Here is a 20,490-nt window from a genome sequence, read left to right as displayed (position 1 = left end):
TTTATTTCTGTGATTAAAAAGAAATCAATGCTACACATTATAAAAATGAATTAAAAACTTTAAGTATAATGTGTTGCCTGTAATAATTTGTGATCGACCCAAATTGTATTATTAAGGAGTTTCTGAATCTTTTATGTATGTTATTTAGCTGCCTAATTTTTACTTTCAGTATCACAGTAAATATATATTGTTCCATTTTCAAAAATAAAAAGGGGAAATTTTGTTTACTTGACCACTGATACAGATAAATTAACTACATATAAATAATAATACAATGTAAAAAATGTAATTTTTCATTATATACCTTAATCTAGAAACATTTCTTATAAACTGGAGAAACTGTATTATTTACAAATATATACAAATTAATTCAAAGAACATAAATTCACAAGAAAGATAATTATTTTGTTACCTATAAATAGCTGCTAGAACTGTACATTACAGATAAATATAAACGTATAAAGTACGAAAACAAACAGTAACAAAATTATTTTAAAATAATAAATACATAACATTTAAGTATTATTTTTATAAAAAATTAAAATTTTTTTAATATAAATATACCTAACATCTCTTTATTAAAAATTATAAAAAATTCTGCATTAAAATAAAAAAAAAAAACTTAAATATAAATAATACTTTAAAATTATTAAGGACTATATAAAATAATATGGTTTATTCTATTTTACGTCTAATAATTATCTGGTTATCAGGCTATGTTTCAAGATCATCCTCTCTTTGACTCGAGAAATAAGAAACAAGACCACCAAACTCTCCCCCGCTAACTTCTTCGTCATATGATTTGCTGTTACTTGTATCAGATGTTACAGCATTTGTTTCACTAAAATGTTCTGAATATTGTGAAGGTGATCCTTGGTAAGCGGCAGGAGGTAGAGCATCTTCACCCAAAATAGCTGGATAGCCAGCTACTGAATACGGATAACCAGAAGGATGATGGTAAGAAGGATAGCTTGTCGGTCTATTGGATGTCTGAGAGGAAGACATAAATGGGAGGGAATGTCTAGTAGAATTTGAATCTGGAGGAGGAAATCGTATGCCAGATGGAGGACCCTGAGGTCTATGGTAAGCGGGATGAGGAGGAGTAGATTTACCTTGAGGGCTGCTGACAGACGGTGAGGGTAATGAAGAGTCTGTTTTTGAAGAAGGTGTCTGTATATTTATTGGACCACCCCCTGAAGGGGAGGGATCTAAAGGATGATGAGATGAATGAAACAATTGCTGAGGTGGTCTACCTAAGCGATGGGATGGATTAGGATTAAAATGCTGGACAGGAAAAGGCAGTCGTCCTCTGGGGATTGACGGAAATTGCACTCCTCTTCCAGCATCACTTCGAGGTTGAAGCTGATTAGAATAATGCCTAGGAACAGAAGTGAATGAATGAGGAGGTTGTCCTGATTGAAGCATGCCTCTAATTACACTACCACCAGAGACCAATTGTTGCTGTTCTTGAGCTAACCTTTCTGCAGCCAACTTTTCTTGAGCAGCTTTCTCCTGTGCAAGTTGTTTCTTGCCCCGACCTCTACCTCGCCTTTTAGGTGGTGGCGTTGGTTGAGTAGATTCTGTGGTAATGTCAACAGGCTGAGATGTCTGCTGTTGAGGGACACCTACTGGCATTCGTGCATATGGTGGTTGATTTATAGAAGTAGGAGGATTTGCCATAAGTTTCAATGGAGAAACAACTCTAATCCCCATAGTCTTTTCAGGTTCTGAAGTGACAGTCGGTCTCACGTTATCAACCTTTTCCTTTGCTTCATTCACCTCTTTCTGAATAAGACACATATCCTCTTCTATTTTTTTCTGCATGGCTTGAATGCTTTGTAACCGATTAACAACCTTTTTAGGGACTTCTCCCTCTTCTAATACCTCATCATCTTCCTCCTCTGCTTCTTCTTCCTCTTCTAATTCATCCAGTTCTTCTTCATCTAGTAACTCTTCACTGGAATCTTCTAATTCATCATCACTGACACCTTCAGATGCTTGAGATTTTGATTCAGAATCTTGTGTTCTTTTCAGTTTTTTTGAAAGAGCCAACTGTAATTTCTGACGTAGATCTACAGAAACAGTTGAAGACGTATTACTTTCTGTAGACAAAAGAGGCTTTGGGGGAGGTTTTACATTGTTTGAATCGTTATTTGAATTTATTGGAACAACAGACTGATTACTAATCCTCATTTTAAGAGAAGGTAGTTCTCTAGGTGCGACTTCACTTTCTTTTTTATCAAGTATAGTAGTGATAATACTTTCCATCTGCTCTTGTCCATCTGATAAACTCTGAGCCTCATTTTCATTTTTAGAAATTTTGGTTTCTAGTATTTTATTTACATTAGTAGGAACAATTACATCATTATTAACTTTGTACTTCAGATCATTTTTTTCAATTTTATCAGCTGCAAGTGAGGAGCTTACTTTGTTTGAAATATTAGAATTTTCTTCAGCACCACTCTCTTCGTTTTCATCACCCAATTTACTTTCACAGTTTTCATCCCTATCTTCCTCCTCTTCCTCTTCATCATCATCTTCATCATCCTCCTTTTCCTCATCATCATTATCATCATCATCATCATCATCCTCTTCTTCCTCCTCAACGTCTTCATCTACTTCCTCTTGTCCAATGCCATCAGCAGCCTGCTTTTCTGTATCATTACCAACATCATCAACACCACTTTCATTCTGAGCAATCTCAACTTCAGGACCTGCAATCAAAAGCATGTATCAATACTAAGAACTTATCAAAATACAATTCTTATCATTAATTACAAAGAAATAAATTTCACTACGTAAACAAATGCCACCACCAACATAGTATGGAGTTATGTGAAGTAAAAAATTCAGACTATTTACTCCCTCTAAAAAGCTAACAGCTCTCCATATTACAAGTAACATGGATACTTAACCATTCAATATTTTCAATATTAGTTTGATTCCAAAAGATGATTGTGTAATGGGTTAAAATACACATTCCCCACTGGACATTAACAGAAAAACTTTGAATATACAATACGCTGAATGGTTTAATGTTTAATAATTATAAATACACTCACAAAATGTAAAAAAAAGGATGTATGTATATCTTAATTTTATATGAAACATTTACATTTTTCTTAAAAATTTATAAATTAATAAATAGTAATAACACATCACTTAGAGGCTTATTTTTGTCAATATTTCACTATCCAGTTACTTGCTTTCTTTCTTATTTATTTAATAATTATTATTAGGATTTTAAGTTTTACAAATACAAATGCTAATTCAAAAATTTCAGGAAAAATCCAACAGTTAAGAACTATTTGGCTTCTACTAATGAGCAGAATCTTCAGTTCACGGCATAAATAAAAATAAATTTAACAAAATATTTGCTGATTGGCTGTTTAATTATAAATAATTAATAAAATGAAGCTTAACTTTCTACTGGCAAAAATCAACCTATTTTAAAAATGAAACAAGATCATCTGTAAAATGTAATGATCTTAACTTAAAATACATCTATCACAATAAAATAGGTAAGGTTAGAATTTTCTTATTCACAAGATCGATATGGAATAAAGGGCAGTAGTTTGTGCTGAAAAGAAGAATGGGGAGGACAAGAATCATAAACTCTTTAATATATGTATTTTTATGCCAAGACAGATAAAACCATATAGAAAAATTAATCTGATATAGTAAGAATACACTGGTAAGTAACAATGAAATACAGTAGAACATGTTCTACTGCAAAGGTAAAAAAAAACAAAAAAAGATCTCAGCTCAAAGGATAAAGAAGTTTAAGTTCTTGAACTTAAACTATGAGGTAAATGTGACGGTTTCTTTGTGGTTTTGTATCCTGTAAAATTAATTAAATGTGTCCCAGTACTGTATTTCTAGTAACCCTTTTATGAAAATTGAAGTGGAAAATAAAATCAATTGGAAAACAAAAAAATGCTCAAAAACTGTATCAATATTTTTTACCAAAAATCTAAAACTACATGGCCATTTTAAAAATATAAAATATTATACGTACGAAAATAAGTCAATAAATTAAATGAACAACTAATAAATAAAAAAAGGACAGTACTATAAAACATTACACCACAAATACTTTGAACAGTTTTTTCAAAAATACTAAAAAAAGTACAAACAACTGCAACTGTTGTTATTTTACGGAATCTCAGTTAAAAATTTGAATAGTTTAGACATTTTTAAGCCAAATTTAAGCTTTTTTATAGGGATTTCATAATATTATAAGTTTGTATTTTTTATTCTCATTCTAAAAATACTATTTATTTATCAATTAATATTATTTCTCCTATCTTTATTTATTTATTTAATTTGTTTACTTACTTTCCTATACCATGGGATGTATTTCTTCATTGTTTATTGATGATAAATGTTTAATAATCAAACTAGCCAACTAATCTTAGATTTTTGATAACCAATTTTATATGGTTTTTGAAGATTTCCTTCTGTTACAATTTGCTTCAATATCTTATTTGCTTACATTTATAAGTCTGTTCAAAATGGACTATTTTAAATTACTTGTAAGTAAATAAAAAGGAATACAGCAATTAGAAAATAAACACAAGTTACAAAATTTGGCTATTAAAAACAAAATGTAAATAAAGTTAATATAGAAAAAACTCAGCTGTATATTTATTTACAAAACAGTTGATACTGCGACAGTCTCATTTAAATTTTACTACTTTGACCAAAATTTTGGCATCGCTGAATAAATGAATAGAAATCTAATTTGAAAGTGATTCATTGTCCATAAATAATAATGCTATGTGTTTGTCAACATAAGGTTGTTTGAATTACGTTTAAAACTTTAATTTCATCTGTCTTTAAGAAGTTAATTATATTTAAAATTAGTCTGAACTTATAAGGACTACGATTCTTTTTTAGTAGTTTTTAAATTAAACACACAGCTCCTGATTAAGGTATCGATTAGGATTTTTAAGAATTTTCATGAGCAGAACTCTTCCTAGCACTATATCTCTAACTAAATGTGGAGATAAAATTGAAAACATTCTTTAAACAGTTGAACACAGTCCCAGAACAATTTTGTGAGAAATTTCTAAATAAGATTCCACAAACTAGCATACAAATTTTATTTTCATGGATATTATCCAATACATGTACAAAAAAGCAGCACTTCGGCCAAAAGATAATGCCACAACTGTAGTTTTGGGAACTGCTACATAACTTCACAACTACTGTTTATGGATACCTGTGATGAACGTATCAACAACATTCAAAATTCTCATCACTGGTAAGAAGACAATAGACTGTGGCAGGATTTCGGGTGGCTAAGGTTCCGGCTTAGACATTGGATTGGTTGAGGTAGGTGTGTTGGCATTGTGCCATGGTCATACTGGTAGTATTGTATGTAATTCACTTTGGGGCTCCCGCTGGTAGAGGTGGCCACTCCACCAGGGTATGTTAACCTGCCGGGCCGGGGGTGTGGCTTCCCTCCGCTAGTGGTGGTCCTGATCATGACTTAGTAATGCCATGCAAGACACCATGATGGAACCAGGTGGGGGTGCAGGATTTGTCCCTGGCTCCTGCGGAGACCGGAATGAGGTTGCGTTCCGCTCATTAGGTGACCTAAATTAGTCGACTTAATTGGGTGTAGGTCTGAATTTCTATGTTGCGTAAAACATAATTTTGATTGGTATGAGTGTAGTACTGATTTAACTTTAAACTCGTTCGTTTCCTGAGGCATTTACAGTCACAAACGGTGTTGTGAAATCTTTACTAGGAGCAGGGTTCGCGCTTCCACGGTTTCAGTCAGTTAGTTTGAGGGAATCATGTTAGGTTGGATGTGAAGAAGTTCATTTGAGGCCTATGTGAAGGTGAAATTTCATATGTATTTTACTGATGAAAATGTCTGCCAAGGCATTTACATCACTAGTATCCCGACCGAGGCCTGGCTGATGACTGAAATGTAATCAATTTGAGGGTCTAACGACGACCTCCGGTAAAGCCCCTCAGGGCTTGGAATGGAGGGGGTGGTGTGGAGACCAGTAACGTCACAAGGTGGGTGTCTTCCTCCTACAGGGTTGGGAGTCCACATGCTACCTTGGATAGAAATTTTCAGCACAGTTTTAGTCAGTGTGTGGTGTATTGACAGAAAACTAGGTATTGGTCCTTTCAAGTTAGATCATTGTAATACAGGGCAAAGTTAACTACAAAGTCTTTGTCTATGATATAACATATAGATTATTTGAAATGCATCCGACAGGACCATACTTTTTGAAAGAGAATACTCTACATATTAGTACTTCATATTTTAACGTGCTTGAAAAATTATTTGCTTCCTCAGCTTCAACTGATTGGTTATTTGATTTAGAAATGTAAATTTTTACACAAGTTTTGTTTTTAACCAAGACACTGTTTTGTTTAATAAGTCAAATTTCTCTAACTTATATTTGTTTCATGTTAACTTTGTTAATTTTCTTAGAATAAAAAAAAAAATTCCTATAAATTTTAGTGATTAAAAATAGAAAAATTATAAAAATTTGCAATAATTTACATCCTACAAATTTCAGTAAAGCCTCATCGTTTCCTTGGAGCAGAAATTACATCAAAATATTTTATCAGTAACTGAAGAACAAAGCATTTTTCTGTACAAATGTCTACATGAAATTATATTAAATTAAATTATTCGTTGCTTTGGAATCACCTCCTGAAATAGTATCCTTGGTTCCTAAATCACAAGTACATCAAACTCTCTGTGTGTGTGTATATGTATATGTATGGACAAGGTGTAGTGTAAGCGCCTCCTTGTGGTGAACCCTGGATAATGCTAAATGGCTTACTTAGGTAATGATGATAGATCTTTATGGTAATCAATCAGGACGTAAGCAGTCCCCATTCAGTTATCTGAGAGGAGGCTACAATAAGACTGAATAGCATAGGATTTGATATGTTTAAGGTATTTCAGTGAAATGCAGGTGGAATGTCCCATTTTAAGAAGGAAGAATTACAGGCGGAAGACGTTTTGTATTTATAAACCTAGAAGTTAACATTACAGAAGATTATTAAAATATTTTATCTTCATAATTACCAGATGAAGATCTTCCCAAAATTTTGTCAGGTTGCCAGTGGTATCCTAGTTGGAGTATGACGAGGATTGGTGAATGAATTTAAAATTATAAAAGTACAGATGTTATTGATTTTTGTGAAATGATTACTGGACTTGTGGTTAAAGAAACATATTTTTGAATGTATGGATAGTATTATTCACCAAACAATATGCCAAATACCAATTTCATAAATGTAGATAAGATGATAAAACTTTAATTGTAAGTGATTTCAATGCACATTTTCCTGACATTGGATACAAAGACAATAAGGCACTAGAGTTGGCAAGGCAATTCCAAGACTTGTCAACAAACTGCATATGGCTCCTATATGCCTCTTATACACCTATGTACTTACAATACAATGGATCAACAACAAATCTGGATTTAACTCTGTCTCTGTTGATGTCCATTGCAGAGCAGAAAGAAAAATCATTGGAGGAGTGGATTGTGGCCATCGCATGTTAGTTACATGAGTAGTTTGATGGGAGAAAGGGACCTCTCAGAGATAGAAGTGTAGCTGGAATTTCAAGAAAGCACTGTTAAAAATATAAGACAGACCTGGAAGAAAAGCTAGCAACATACAACTTAGATTTCATCACATCTGTTGATAATAAAGACCAGAGACTATGCTACCTTATACTGAAGGTGGCTGGTTACATGAGTAGTTTGATGGGAGAAAGGGACCTCTCAGAGATAGAAGTGTAGCTGGAATTTCAAGAAAGCACTGTTAAAAATATAAGACAGACCTGGAAGAAAAGCTAGCAACATACAACTTAGATTTCATCACATCTGTTGATAATAAAGACCAGAGACTATGCTACCTTATACTGAAGGTGGCTGCACAGCATGTACCCAAGGGTAAGGTCTATAATTACAAGCCCTTCTGGATGTAGTCTTTGTCGACTCAGGATTGAAAGAGAGGAAGGAATGAAAAAGGCAGAAAGAACCAAACTGATGCGGGTTGTGATTGTGTGGGTGCATAAGGCAGCAGTAATGAGTCAAAAGGTGATTACATAAAGAAAGAATAGCTTTTCCAAGTTCTGGGGATTCTAAACTATAGGGACAAGTCCAGCTGAAGTTTCCAAATTTATACCTTTCTTGGATGGAAGTTGAGAATCATGTAAGCTGTCCGTCATTAATGGTCAGAAATATTGATCAACCATGAAACACCTTTTACAATTTAGCCAGGAAATTAAGAACTCTCTGTAGTTTCTGTGGATTTCAAAGGACCATATGTATCAAGTCGGAACTCAAAGTGTATGGATATGTTGTGGTCCAACTCGTTGCTTATCTTTGTTTTTATTCAACTTGCTATGGTATTTATAGAAAATTGTGCGCAAGGCAGCAATTTTACTGTATTATCAGTTATTCTTTATAACTGTTTTAATAATTAATATGTATTTTGTTTAACAACAGTGTCAAATTCCACTCGATTGGCATTTTTTATTGCAAATGCTTTTACCTTTTATCATCAATCAAGTGAAATGGTTTGTGAAATGTCAGTGCCTTCAATGTTGAATACTGTTATGTTCCGTTAAGCCAGTGCTGTGCTGATAACGATTGTTTATGAAGAAAAAAGTCATCTCTGCTTATGTTTAAAACCGTACTGTTATTACTATGTTTAACGTGTATACATAAACTTTTGATATTTTTCCTCATTAGTAAATCTTATATTAGTGCTCAAGTTATTTTACATTACATTCAATTAGCACTAATATTACTTGCCATTGCTGATGTTATGATTAAATGAACAAATGAAAATATAAATATTTTCATATTGGAAAATGTTGATCATTCTATGTATTTGTTTGAATTTATAAATGTAGTATTTTTCTAGTATAGTTGTAGCAGAATGGTTAACTATATTAGAAATGTCTCTTCTTGTTCTTATATGCATTATAATGCCCTGCAAACCTTTTTTTGAAAGATTTATTGGTTTTACCAATACACATACCATTACAATCATTACATTTAATCGTATATATTCACTTAAATTTTCTCCAGTAGTATTATTATCATCCCTTCCATATTTTAAAATGTGGTTATTAGGTTTATGTTTTCTTACATTTATCTTTACCACAAACATCAATAATTTAATTCTATAATTTTATTCATATATGTGAATAGTATGAAATAATTATTAGTAAGTTCTTTATTATTATTCTGCTATAAAGTTGTAAAACTATTTTGATGTTTGGTTGTTTGTTTTTTATAAATTCTTTTGACAATTCAATTATCAAAGCCATTGGAAACTGCTGTTTGTATTATCGTATTTATCTTGTTTTTGGGTTTATCTGGTTATTGTTTTGTATTGCAACAATATAAATATTAAATTCTTATAAGTGCCAATTTTTTGTGACCACAGATGATTAGATTCTTTGTGTATAGTGGTGTGATTTATGGTTGGTTTCCTATAAATGGCTGTCTCTATAATGCTGTATCCATTTATTTCAACTTCAATGTCCAAAAAGTGTATTTTCCTGTTAATTTTCATTTCAAATGTGAATTTTAAGTCATTTTTATAGTTATTAACTACATTTAAAATAAATCATATGTTTGTCGCTTGTAGTTAGATGAATTGTGTAAGACCAATATATCGTCCACATACTTAATCCACAACAATATTTGATGCTTGTTTGAAATATCATTAATTAAGATTTTTTCAAAATGTAAGAAAATTTTAGAAAAATTGTTATAAGTAATTTTGTTTGGTATTTTGGAGTGATAAAATACTAGAAACTTCTATTTTAATGCAATTCTGATAGTCAAGGTTTATTGGCATAGGTTGGATGTTAATTCTTATAGTAAGTAATAAGTATGAGTATTATTTATTTCATTTGCTTTTGTCATAGGCAGACACAGTGCCTTTATATATATATATATATATATATATATATATATATATATCTTTTTTTATTCATTTAATACAATTAAATACCTGTATGGTTACTCCCATACAGGTTTTTTTGTGAGTACCTAATTTCTCTACACCTTTAAAAAAAAACTGTAACAACAAACTGTGTCAGAACTAGGTATATTAGATCGTTTAATGTTACTAGTTTTTAAGTACAATTAACAAAATTAGGTTGATATAAGAATTTTTTTGTATGAAAATATAATGTAACTATGAAATTACGTGAAAAACATGGAGAGGAGTAATAATGAATAAATAAATATGACTCTATCTAGAGAATGAAGTTGTACAAAAAGCTGTGCAACTGTATTATTGGGGGGAATATGTTATGGTGGCTTTACTTGTTCATCAACCAATGGTTCTGTGCTATGAGGGTCAATGGTATATTATCAGGTTTTAGTAAACAAAATGTTCGTGTTCCTCAGAGATGTACTGAGCATGGTCATTTTCAAAATCATGATCAATGACTTGCCAAAGGCCCAACAGAAAATAGAGGGGATCAGGACAGCACTTTATGCAGATGACCTTGTTATGTTGATTTCATTACTAAAAAGCAAAAACATAAACTATCTACCAAAATTAATACAGCCGTTGCCACTCTAGCAAACTGGTCCTATGAAAATAGCATGACAGAGCAGACGTTTTACAATGTATGCTCTTAAGCACTCTCTTACAGAGATTAATTTGATGTATGAGGGTGAGCAATTGCAGAAGTGCAGCGATCCCAAGTACCTTGGTCTGTTTCTGGATACAAAGATTGTGGGGAAGAAACATGTTGAAAAGACGTCTAAGAAAGTCCTAACTTCTTTAGACATCTTTTCATATAATAGATATAGGAAAGTAATATAAACATATTTAAAACATTGGCTGGGAAGCAATGGAGGATGCTCTTTATCAATGCTAAACATAACAAAAAAAATTTATATTAAACTTCTTTTGCTGCAAGAATGTGAGCTGCTGCCGTCAGGAGTTTGTTTCCCCTTGCAGGATAAAAAATCTCAAACTTCCAGAATACCCAATATGTACATTCAACATTGAAACTAGGTTAGACTACGTGAGCGATTAGGAAATCTGATACTGATGGTGGTACTACTGAAGGTCATCACGCAAAAGTTTATACAAGGTCATTATTCTGAGCAATAATGGTGCATATTTATACTGATGGCTCTTTGATGTAGGATGAAGGATGTGTTGGAGTTGGTGCCTATGGTTCTCTTTTCAGTTTTTATTTATCTATAGGACATCAAACTCATTTTGATGGAGAGCTGGAGGCAATAAACAATTCTTTAAAATAGCTGTTAGCCAGATCTGAAATTCCTAAGAAAGTAGGTTTTTTGGGGAGGGGGGTGATAAATGCTTTTGTGTTATCATTGCCCGGGTAACAAAAAAGAACAAACAAACAGCCCCTTCTCAGATATTAAAATATTAATAAAATAAGATTAATACTAAGATAGCAATACGATTAAACTAAAATAATAAAAGAAACATAACCATTAGGATAAAATAAGTAACATGAATAACAAAATAAAATTTATGATTGATGATCATTAAATGTTAAGTATATTGATTCTTCTTTGAAATAACAATAATAACTGGTCTATTACATTCTTATCATTTTCTAGGATGCACTGTCTTGCGGTAATTTAAATTTGCGATGTAAAGCCGCATAATGTACGCAGTCCACAAGGATATGGTGCACTGTCAAGCAGCAGACGCATTGTGTGCATCATACCTGTGTTTTCTGGTGACATCAGGTATCTGTGAGTAGCTCTGATATGTCCTAATTGCAGTTGACACAGGACCACTTCCTCTTGGAAAATTTTCCGGTATGAGTCCCATGGTAACACTGTATTTTTGATGTGTCAGAGTTCATTATCCTCTGTAGCAGCCCAGTCAACTTTCGACCTTCCTTGAAATGTATACTTAATGCAATTAATAAAATCAGTGGTTGTAACTAGAGTGGTGAAATGGTTGGTAACACACGTCTTTAGCAGCGGAATCTCAACATTCATTTTCTACGATTCTCACATGACTATGGATCCAGCAGAAATTTACTCGTATGTTGTGACAATTCAATTTAGCAATTGTATTATGAATTTTGGTGATGATAAGAAGTCCAGAATACAAATCCTTTAAAGCATAGAGAGCACTACACGAATCACTACAGATAAGAATGTGACAATGTTTTGATTTAATTATATTCAAAGCCATATTGATGGCATACAGTTCACCACTGTAGACATTTGTAATTCCCGGTAGACCTATGACAGAATACATAAGTTCTGTCATTTACAAAAAAAAAACACATCCAAAGGTATCATTCTGTTTAGACCAATCTGTGTATACTACTGTAAAAACTAAACTGCGTCTGGGTTTTTCTCAGATAGAAAATGGTAAAATGTTTCCTGAAAGACAAGAGGTGCTGTAAATGTTTTATTATATATGGTGAGGTCATAATTAAAATTTTTGGGTTGAGTCTCTACGGACTCGATGGGCAGAGTAAGATGTTTGAAGCAGGTCCTGCCTATCCCAAAGTGATGACTCACCACAATCAACACAAATCAGCATTTTAGAAGATGAATAGCTAAAAAACTATCAATTTTAGAAAAATGTCTGAAATTAAATTTTATTTTTGTTGCAAAGAATTAGATTTTGCAATAAAAAATACAGGTTCCTATTTAAAAATAAATTAAGTTGATCTTGAAATTACCTTAGTTTAACCTTATCAAGGACAACATAGGTTGTGAATGTATTTCCCCCTTGAAATGGAAAAACTTCAATATGAAATATTTTTTCCTAAAATGTGTAGTTTTTGAGATATAAATGTTCAATTTAAATGGACCAGCCGGTATATAAAACCCACTACCGATTAATATGATGTCTGTTATTTAATAGAATAACAAAGATAGCTCATCAAAGTATACAGTTTGTAATTTTTACACATTTTGTTTCTACTAAATTTCCTTAATTCCATTTAATGGCATTAAATATGTTAATTTGTTCACATGATCCATAGTAACCCGATACAAACTGACTTAAATTAAATTTCTGAATATTATACAGAGGACTGTCTTGCAAAAGCTGTTAAGTGCTTCAGAAAATACAGTATGAAGAATCTTTCACTTATTCTTAGAAGTTGACTCATTTTCTGAACTCATGTTCAGAAAACATTTGAATTACAACTGAGAATGCCTATGATGAATAAATATGTGTAATGACTTCACATAGTTTGACAGTCTGGAAAACAAATGATGAATCAGAAATCCACTTTAAGAATTTGAACTATCTTTTGAGGTTAAATAATAGAAAAATCATCAGTTATTAATGAAGTCTGCACAATTGAATGAAGAACAAATACATAGCACAATAGAATCAGAAGTACATAAATTAATCAAACAATTGCAAAAAAAAAACTTAATAATCTTAAATTTAAAAGAGACATAATAAAAATAAAACAAGAGGATACAGTTAGGATCTAGAAACAAAACTTAAACTTTCCACTTTTCAATGTGCTGTTTTTCAAAGCCATTTTTGTATGTGCCATTTTTCAAAGCTATCATTTAAAAGAGCCTACAATAAAGATATATAAAATATCATACTAAACTTAATGTTTTAACTTTTTTTTTGTTAAAGCACAGTTTTGGCTTCATAGATTAATATGAATAATGCATAGATACTAAACAAATGAGGAAAAGTGAAGAAAATAACGCTCACATTACTTTGAATTAACTTTTGCTTAACAACCATCAGCCAAGTGAGTCATCAAATTTTGGATTCCTTGATAATACATTGTGCTCCTTCATACCTCCTTACTGTACTCTTATCTGATATGGAAACAGAACTTTGGCTTCTGGAAAAAAGTAAAATCCAAAGTAAAAGCAAAAAAGAAAGTTTTTCAACAGAAGAGATAAAGGAAAATATTTGTATGTATGTTAGGTGCCATAACCAAAATGTAGATGTAGGACATACCCAGAAAGAAAAACAATGTATACAACTTGGCATTTATTAAGAAGCTTAAGTTACAGAGAAAGGAAGCCTGAATATTTTTTGACATGCTCTAAAGAAAAATTAAACACGAAGACAATTAATTAGTTATATAAAACTATGAATGAAAATGTAAAGAAATTACCAGATTCACTATCAGAATTCTTTTCTTTTTCTTTAATTTCCTCTTCCACTTTAAATTCATCCTCATCATCACTGATAATTCTCCTGGTCGTTGTATTTAAAATTTCCTGGAAAAATTAATAAAAATTCATACTAAGAACCAGTATTTATATAGTTTAATATACTTATGAATTGCTCTTATAATTCACACAATCTGAATTTACTATTTTTATATAACTGAATGGTGAAAACAATTAAATTAGAAAGACAATATGTAATATACACAATATAGACAATATATAATATATGTCAATATGTATATGTCATAAATTATAAATAGATAATTTATATGTCACAATATAAAAAGTCATGTGTACTCAAAAGCGATCCATCAATATACAGAATACATCATATGTATGATTCTATATCACACATATGATGACAGAAAACATATTGAAGAGCTGTTAATGACAGAAAAGAGGAACCAGTTAGATAAAATCTCCACTGATTGTTATTGATAAAAGCTCTACAAAGAAAACAAGATTTCTTTAAGATGGCAAAAAAAAATTTATTGAAAGTTTGGGCTTTAACTGGATAAACCATTTTTGATTTTCGTGAAACAATATGTATAAATATATACCTTCTGAGATAAAAGAGAAGTTACCTCCTCTGTGTCTGAGCCCATCACTTCCTGATAGTTAATCTTTCTGCCTCGTGTCCTTCTAGAAGGTAAATCATCGGCTGGCTCATCAAGGCCATACTTAATCTGAAATAAATATACACAAATACATCAATCTTTAATAAAACAGACAGTAATAGTGTTTATAACAATTATTAATAACCAAAACATTAGTTACAATTTTTTTTTTTAATGTATTATCACAGATGATCCTGAAGAACAAGTAACAAAATTTATAATTTCTTTTTATTTCAAATATGTAACCTCGATGTTATCACATAATAACTGCAAGAAATAAAAACAATACTTCAACTACCATAACTTAAAAATGATGAAGAGCCGTAAGAGTACAAAATACAATTTTGCTGGTAATGGCTTACAGACAAAAACCTGAATTACAGGTAGTGAAGGAAAATTGCTATGGTTGAACAAAACAAATTAACTTTAATATATAAATATTATTCATTTTTTAATGAAAGACTGATCCAAGTTATTAAATATTACATTTTCAGAACTCTCATGATATCTTCATCTTCTCTTAGGAGTGTATAAATATAAAGCGTGCTTTTAAAGTAAGGGGTGTTTTAACTTTTCCACCAATCTATAATTTAGAAATAGATATCGTTACACAGCAATTTATTTATACCATCTGTTAGAAACAATCGGTTTAATCATATTGGTCTTAATTGCCGTGCATAATCTAACTGAAATGAATGCTAAAATATCATCAACATTTTCAGTTCCTGTTAATCCAAGTTTCCTCTGGTTAGGCCTGCTACAAAATTTCTCCACTTGCCTTGAGCCATGAACCACCTCTCTTCCATTACAGTCACCACATCCCCTCTCTTGCGCATCTCTATCACTACTTTTATCCATTTCATTCTTGGTCTACCTATTGGCCTTCTACTTGTTTCCTCTGCATGCAGCATCCTGTTTGGTAATCTTTCTTCATCCATCCTTTAATATGCCCAAACCACATGAGTTTTAATCTTCCAAAAGATGGAGGATCTTTTTGCCACCTGTCTAGGTTTCTGTCACATAGGTAACGTAACTGGCACAAAGTAGGCTATGTAATTCTCTTACACTGCAAAGGTACCTCCTTGTTCCCAACCAGACTTCTTACACTTTGATAAAATCCACTTGCCTTCTGTACTCTTGTATTTATTTCTTTAACCATTCTCCTATCCTCAGAAAAAAACTGTTCCTGGATAAGTAAACTTTTATACTCTTTCTATTTCTCTATCATTCATAGTTATGTCCAATGGATTTTCCTTTTTTCTGTTTTGCACAATCACTTCACTCTTCTCAACACTAAACTGCATTTCGCATTTCTTCACTCTATTCATTTATTGCACCCTCTACATAATAACATTATAAACAAATAAAAAGTTGGCCGTTCCTTCTGCTACTTCCTTATGAACTTTCTTGAAGATTCCATCCATAGTTATTAAAAACAAAATTAGAGACATCACACTTCCTTGTCTCAACCCATTCTCTATCTCAAACCAATCTGACCTCTCCAGCCTTGTCCTGATACAACTCTGACTCCTCCTCTCACACACAACTTTAACCATTTGGATGTCTGCTTTATTCACATTTCTTTCTTCTAGCACTTGCCACACAACTTCCCTATCCATGCTATCATATGCCTTTACTATGTCTAGAAACACTATTACTAATTTCTTATTATAATCCCATCTGTTTCTCTTCCTACAGCCTCTCCATCTTCTTTCTGATGCAGATTTTCAATACCCTTTCAAACAGTTTTGCCACATCTGGAAGTAGTGTAATACATCTGTAATTACTACAAAACATCTTGCCCCCTTTTTTAAAAATGCGTATTATTATTCCCAGCCAGTCTTCTGGAATTACCTTCAATTTCTACATATTTTTGAACAGTCTGTACAGCACCTGTAAACTACTAACTCCTGCAGCATTCCTCATCTCAGTACATATGTCATTAATTCTTGGTGGTTTACCTCCTTTCATTCTTTAAAGCATCCTCTACCTCCTTCATTGTTATGTAACACTCCTCTTCTGCTCCCACTTTCCTTATCACTGTCCTGTCCTTTTCCTCCCAATCAATTTAGTTTAATGAGTTCACTAAAATATTCTCTCCATCTATACAAAGTATTTCATATTCCTTTACTATCACAGTTCTAGATTTTTGTGTAAACTTTATATCTTCTCTCCCTTTTTTTTTTACTTTTAATGACACCAAAAAGCATTTTCTTACTCACTTGTGAGTTCTAGCTCTTTTGTGAACTCTTTCAACATTTCCTCTTCTTTCTGCTTATAACTTTCTTACATTCCTTTTAGCTTCTCTAAATTTATCCCTTGGCTTTGTCTCCATATCTTCCATGCTATCTCCTTTTTTTCAACTGCTATCCTTACATTGTCATTCTACCACTTTGTTTCCTTTCCTTTTCTATACACTAAAATATATTACTCGCTCTGAATGATAAAATATATTGTCCCATAAAGTGTGAGGTTCAAGATGTAATTAGTTAAAAAAATCTGTTTTTGGGATACATGAAGAAATTCGTAATATTCATGAATCAAATGTTATCTGTGAAGGTAAAGTTCAAAAAGGATGTCATTTATTTCAAGAAGGCAAGACAAATGTTCATGACAAAGAATGAGAGGTTGCTCATCTGTGATCACAAATGATTTGTTAGAAGTAAATTAAATATTTATAAAAACATACGATTTATAGTTTCACAACTACAAAATAAATTTCCTAATGTTTTATGTTCAGTGATTTATGAAATTTTAATGAGAAAACTGCTCACAGAAAATTTTGTGGCAAGTGGGTGCCACAAATGTCTGGTAGAGATAAGGAAAAAATTTTGCCACAGCTCAAATATTGCTAACAAAATTAAGGGGATGAACTGCTTACACCAATTGTGACCGGAGATGAAACTTGGATATTGTACACTAATACTGAAACAAAGCAGCAATCGATGCGTCAGAATATTTATCATTTCAGAGGTTCAAGAAGTTTAAGCAAGAGAACTTTCAGGCAGGAAGCTTAAGACTGATGTTTTCTTTGGGACAACAGAGGAATAATGCTTATTGAGTTCCTTGAATATGGAAGTACTATAAATGCCGATACATATAGTGAAACTCTTACAACTTTCACTTTGATAAGCTTTTTTTTAGTTAAAAAGATGTAGGAAGCCGTTGAGTGGGATTTTGTTTCTGCAAAACAATGCTTGACCAAATTCTGCAAAAAATGTTTTTCACTGATATATTTATTTACATGTTTGATTTACCTTAGGTTTCTTCCTTCTAGGGATTTTGATAGTCTCTTCATCAGAATCAAGAATTCTAGAACGAGCTTTTCCATGCTTCTTTTTCTTCTTTTTACTTCTTCTAGATCGAGACCTTGATGAAGATGACACCCATGATTTTCTAGGAAAAAAAAACAACCCAGAAATATATAGTCAGTTTGAAAAATCCTAGCCAATAAGAATGTAATTTATTATACCTGGTGTAGAAGAAAATGTTATCAAATATTTTGGTAGTGTGTTTCTAAAGACCAGTATAAGAGAAGTTTTCATAAACATTGTAAATACTTTTTTATAAGAATATCTGATATTTCAAATTTTTTTAAAGAAATTTATGTATCCAGAATGGATTGAGATATTTTAATTGAATCTGGTATATTTTTTAAAAAGTGGTATGTCTACAAAATAAATAAATATGGAAACAATAAACAGAATATAACACGTTTTTGCAAATATTGTGAGTACTTTTGAAAAAACTTGCCTTGCGTTTGATGTAGAGAAAATCCAAGAGATTTGCAGTAGACAACTCACCATTATTTCTGGGAATGATTGTAAGTTTTATCAAGTTGCCTACAACTGTTCACAATTATGGCACTTAAAATACATGCATTTTTACATAATTAACCAGTAATTTTGTTTTTAAATAGTTAAATTTATTTTGTGCTTTTCTAAAATATTTCTGGTTACAAGATATTTGAGCAAAATCAATTATTTTTTGTGGTATTGACTAATTTTAATATGTAATGAAGATAAAAATTGACAAAATTTATTTTATAATTATTAGAAGAGATTCACATTAACATTTTTTTCATTATAACTTGGCTTGAATTTGTAAAATCAAGGGTCATTTTGTTCACAGTGAAACACTTAACATTTTAGCAATTAAGCTACATCCTAATGCTAGTAGTTTTTAAGCTAATAATGTAAAGGGAAAAATTATATGAGCTGTTCTGAAATTTACAAATCCACAATAATTTCTATATTAATTATCATATAAATAATATTAGTTTAAAAAATTATGCCAAATTTTATCAAAATATCTCAATCCGTACTGAAGAAATAAATTTTTATACTAAAAAAAAAACAAAAAAAAAAAAAAAATCAATCCATATTAGAATATCTTTTTTATGCACCCAGTACACGTACACAGCATTCTCATGAAGAAATAATAATAATTTCAGGATATGTTTTATTGGTGAAATAAAAAAAGAAATTTCTTAACACAGTCCTGAAATGCTTGTTTTAGTTATGGCTAATGAAAATCTTTCCCCTTATTTATATTCAAATGGTAAATAAAGCTCTATGGAAATAATATTGAGCCATCAAATTATGGGAGATAACTGCGTTTATTTTCTAACAAAAAAAGAAAATTAGCTCTGCAACTATAACTCTAGTAGTTTCTGAGAAAACTGCCATACAGTCTGAAAAATTATAGCTGAATACCACACTTTACATTTGGTATTAATTTATCTTTTTATTAACTGGCAATAAACAAACAACACAATTTTAACATATTTATAAAATATTGATATAAATAAAATCAACTGAAAAAAGTTTGCGGAATTTTGACTATTGTTTTTTTTCTCCAACCAGTTTTCTACCTACTGCCGGGTCTGGGTGTATGTGTATATGGAAATACAATTACTGCTACTGGCTTGCCAGGTCTGACATAGCGGCAGATGTCTTGCAATGTTAATGTAAATTAACTGGTAAATATGTAGTCTTGAACAGACTCAGTGCTCTCTTGAAAGAGCACTGGTAATATAAAACAGAAGAAAACATGACAGAAAAGTGTAGTGACATTAAATATAAAAATATTCTGTATAGCTATTTTGAAAGTAGGTAGTAACTGGAAGAATTATTTTGTTGGAATCCACAAAGCTCTGGTACAGTAAAAGAATTCTCAACATAACACACCAGTCTGTGGTTCATCGTTCTATTAGCTAACATAAAACACTCATAAGAGATATGAGATACAGGGCAGTAACTATATGCAACGAATTTGTATTTATGGACTTTAATACAAAGACTTCGACTTGTAGTCCAGAGTTTTGGAAAGTTCAGAAAGGTTGCTTCAAGCATCTGCAAATGTTTTAATACAGAGTCTGAAAGGAGGGATAGCATGAATGTGTGAATACTATCATTTTCAGTAGCAGTTTCTGTTGAGTTTTTCAGAGCATAATAATTAGTTATAAGGTATAAAATAGGAAAACTAATATTAAGAAAGATGGACTGTGGATAGAATGAATTTCTTAAAAATGTTCTTCTTCAGTTTAGAGAGAAGTTGCAACAACCTGTAATCCATTTTATAAATAATGTAAATTGTGAAATAAATATTTCAAATTTAATTTTATTAATTAGTAAATTTACTTGACAAATTCAAAATCTATTTTTTGTGTCTATTAGTGTATAAAGATA

General features: G+C 31.4%; 1 protein-coding gene across 3 annotated transcripts in view; it reads right to left on the bottom strand.

The window, feature by feature from the left end:
- Positions 1 to 585: 585 nt before the first annotated feature.
- The window catches only part of LOC142328468 (uncharacterized), a 167,516-nt gene continuing 147,611 nt past the window's right edge, over positions 586 to 20,490 (bottom strand). Inside the window, exons 16-19 of one of the 3 annotated variants that reach the window (XM_075372274.1) lie at positions 18,058 to 18,196; positions 14,744 to 14,869; positions 14,126 to 14,231; positions 586 to 2,714 (exon numbers count right to left, since the gene is read on the bottom strand). In XM_075372274.1, coding sequence (XP_075228389.1) covers positions 715 to 2,714; positions 14,126 to 14,231; positions 14,744 to 14,869; positions 18,058 to 18,196 — 2,371 coding nt within the window. In that variant the 3' untranslated portion in view covers positions 586 to 714. The remainder of the gene's footprint in view (positions 2,715 to 14,125; positions 14,232 to 14,743; positions 14,870 to 18,057; positions 18,197 to 20,490) is intronic. The other 2 variants (XM_075372291.1, XM_075372282.1) reach the window with 2 other exon arrangements.

The sequence above is a fragment of the Lycorma delicatula genome, chromosome 1 (genome assembly GCF_047948215.1).
Source record: "Lycorma delicatula isolate Av1 chromosome 1, ASM4794821v1, whole genome shotgun sequence".
Lineage (NCBI taxonomy): Eukaryota > Metazoa > Arthropoda > Insecta > Hemiptera > Fulgoridae > Lycorma > Lycorma delicatula.
This window is presented reverse-complemented; position numbering and strand designations above follow the sequence as displayed.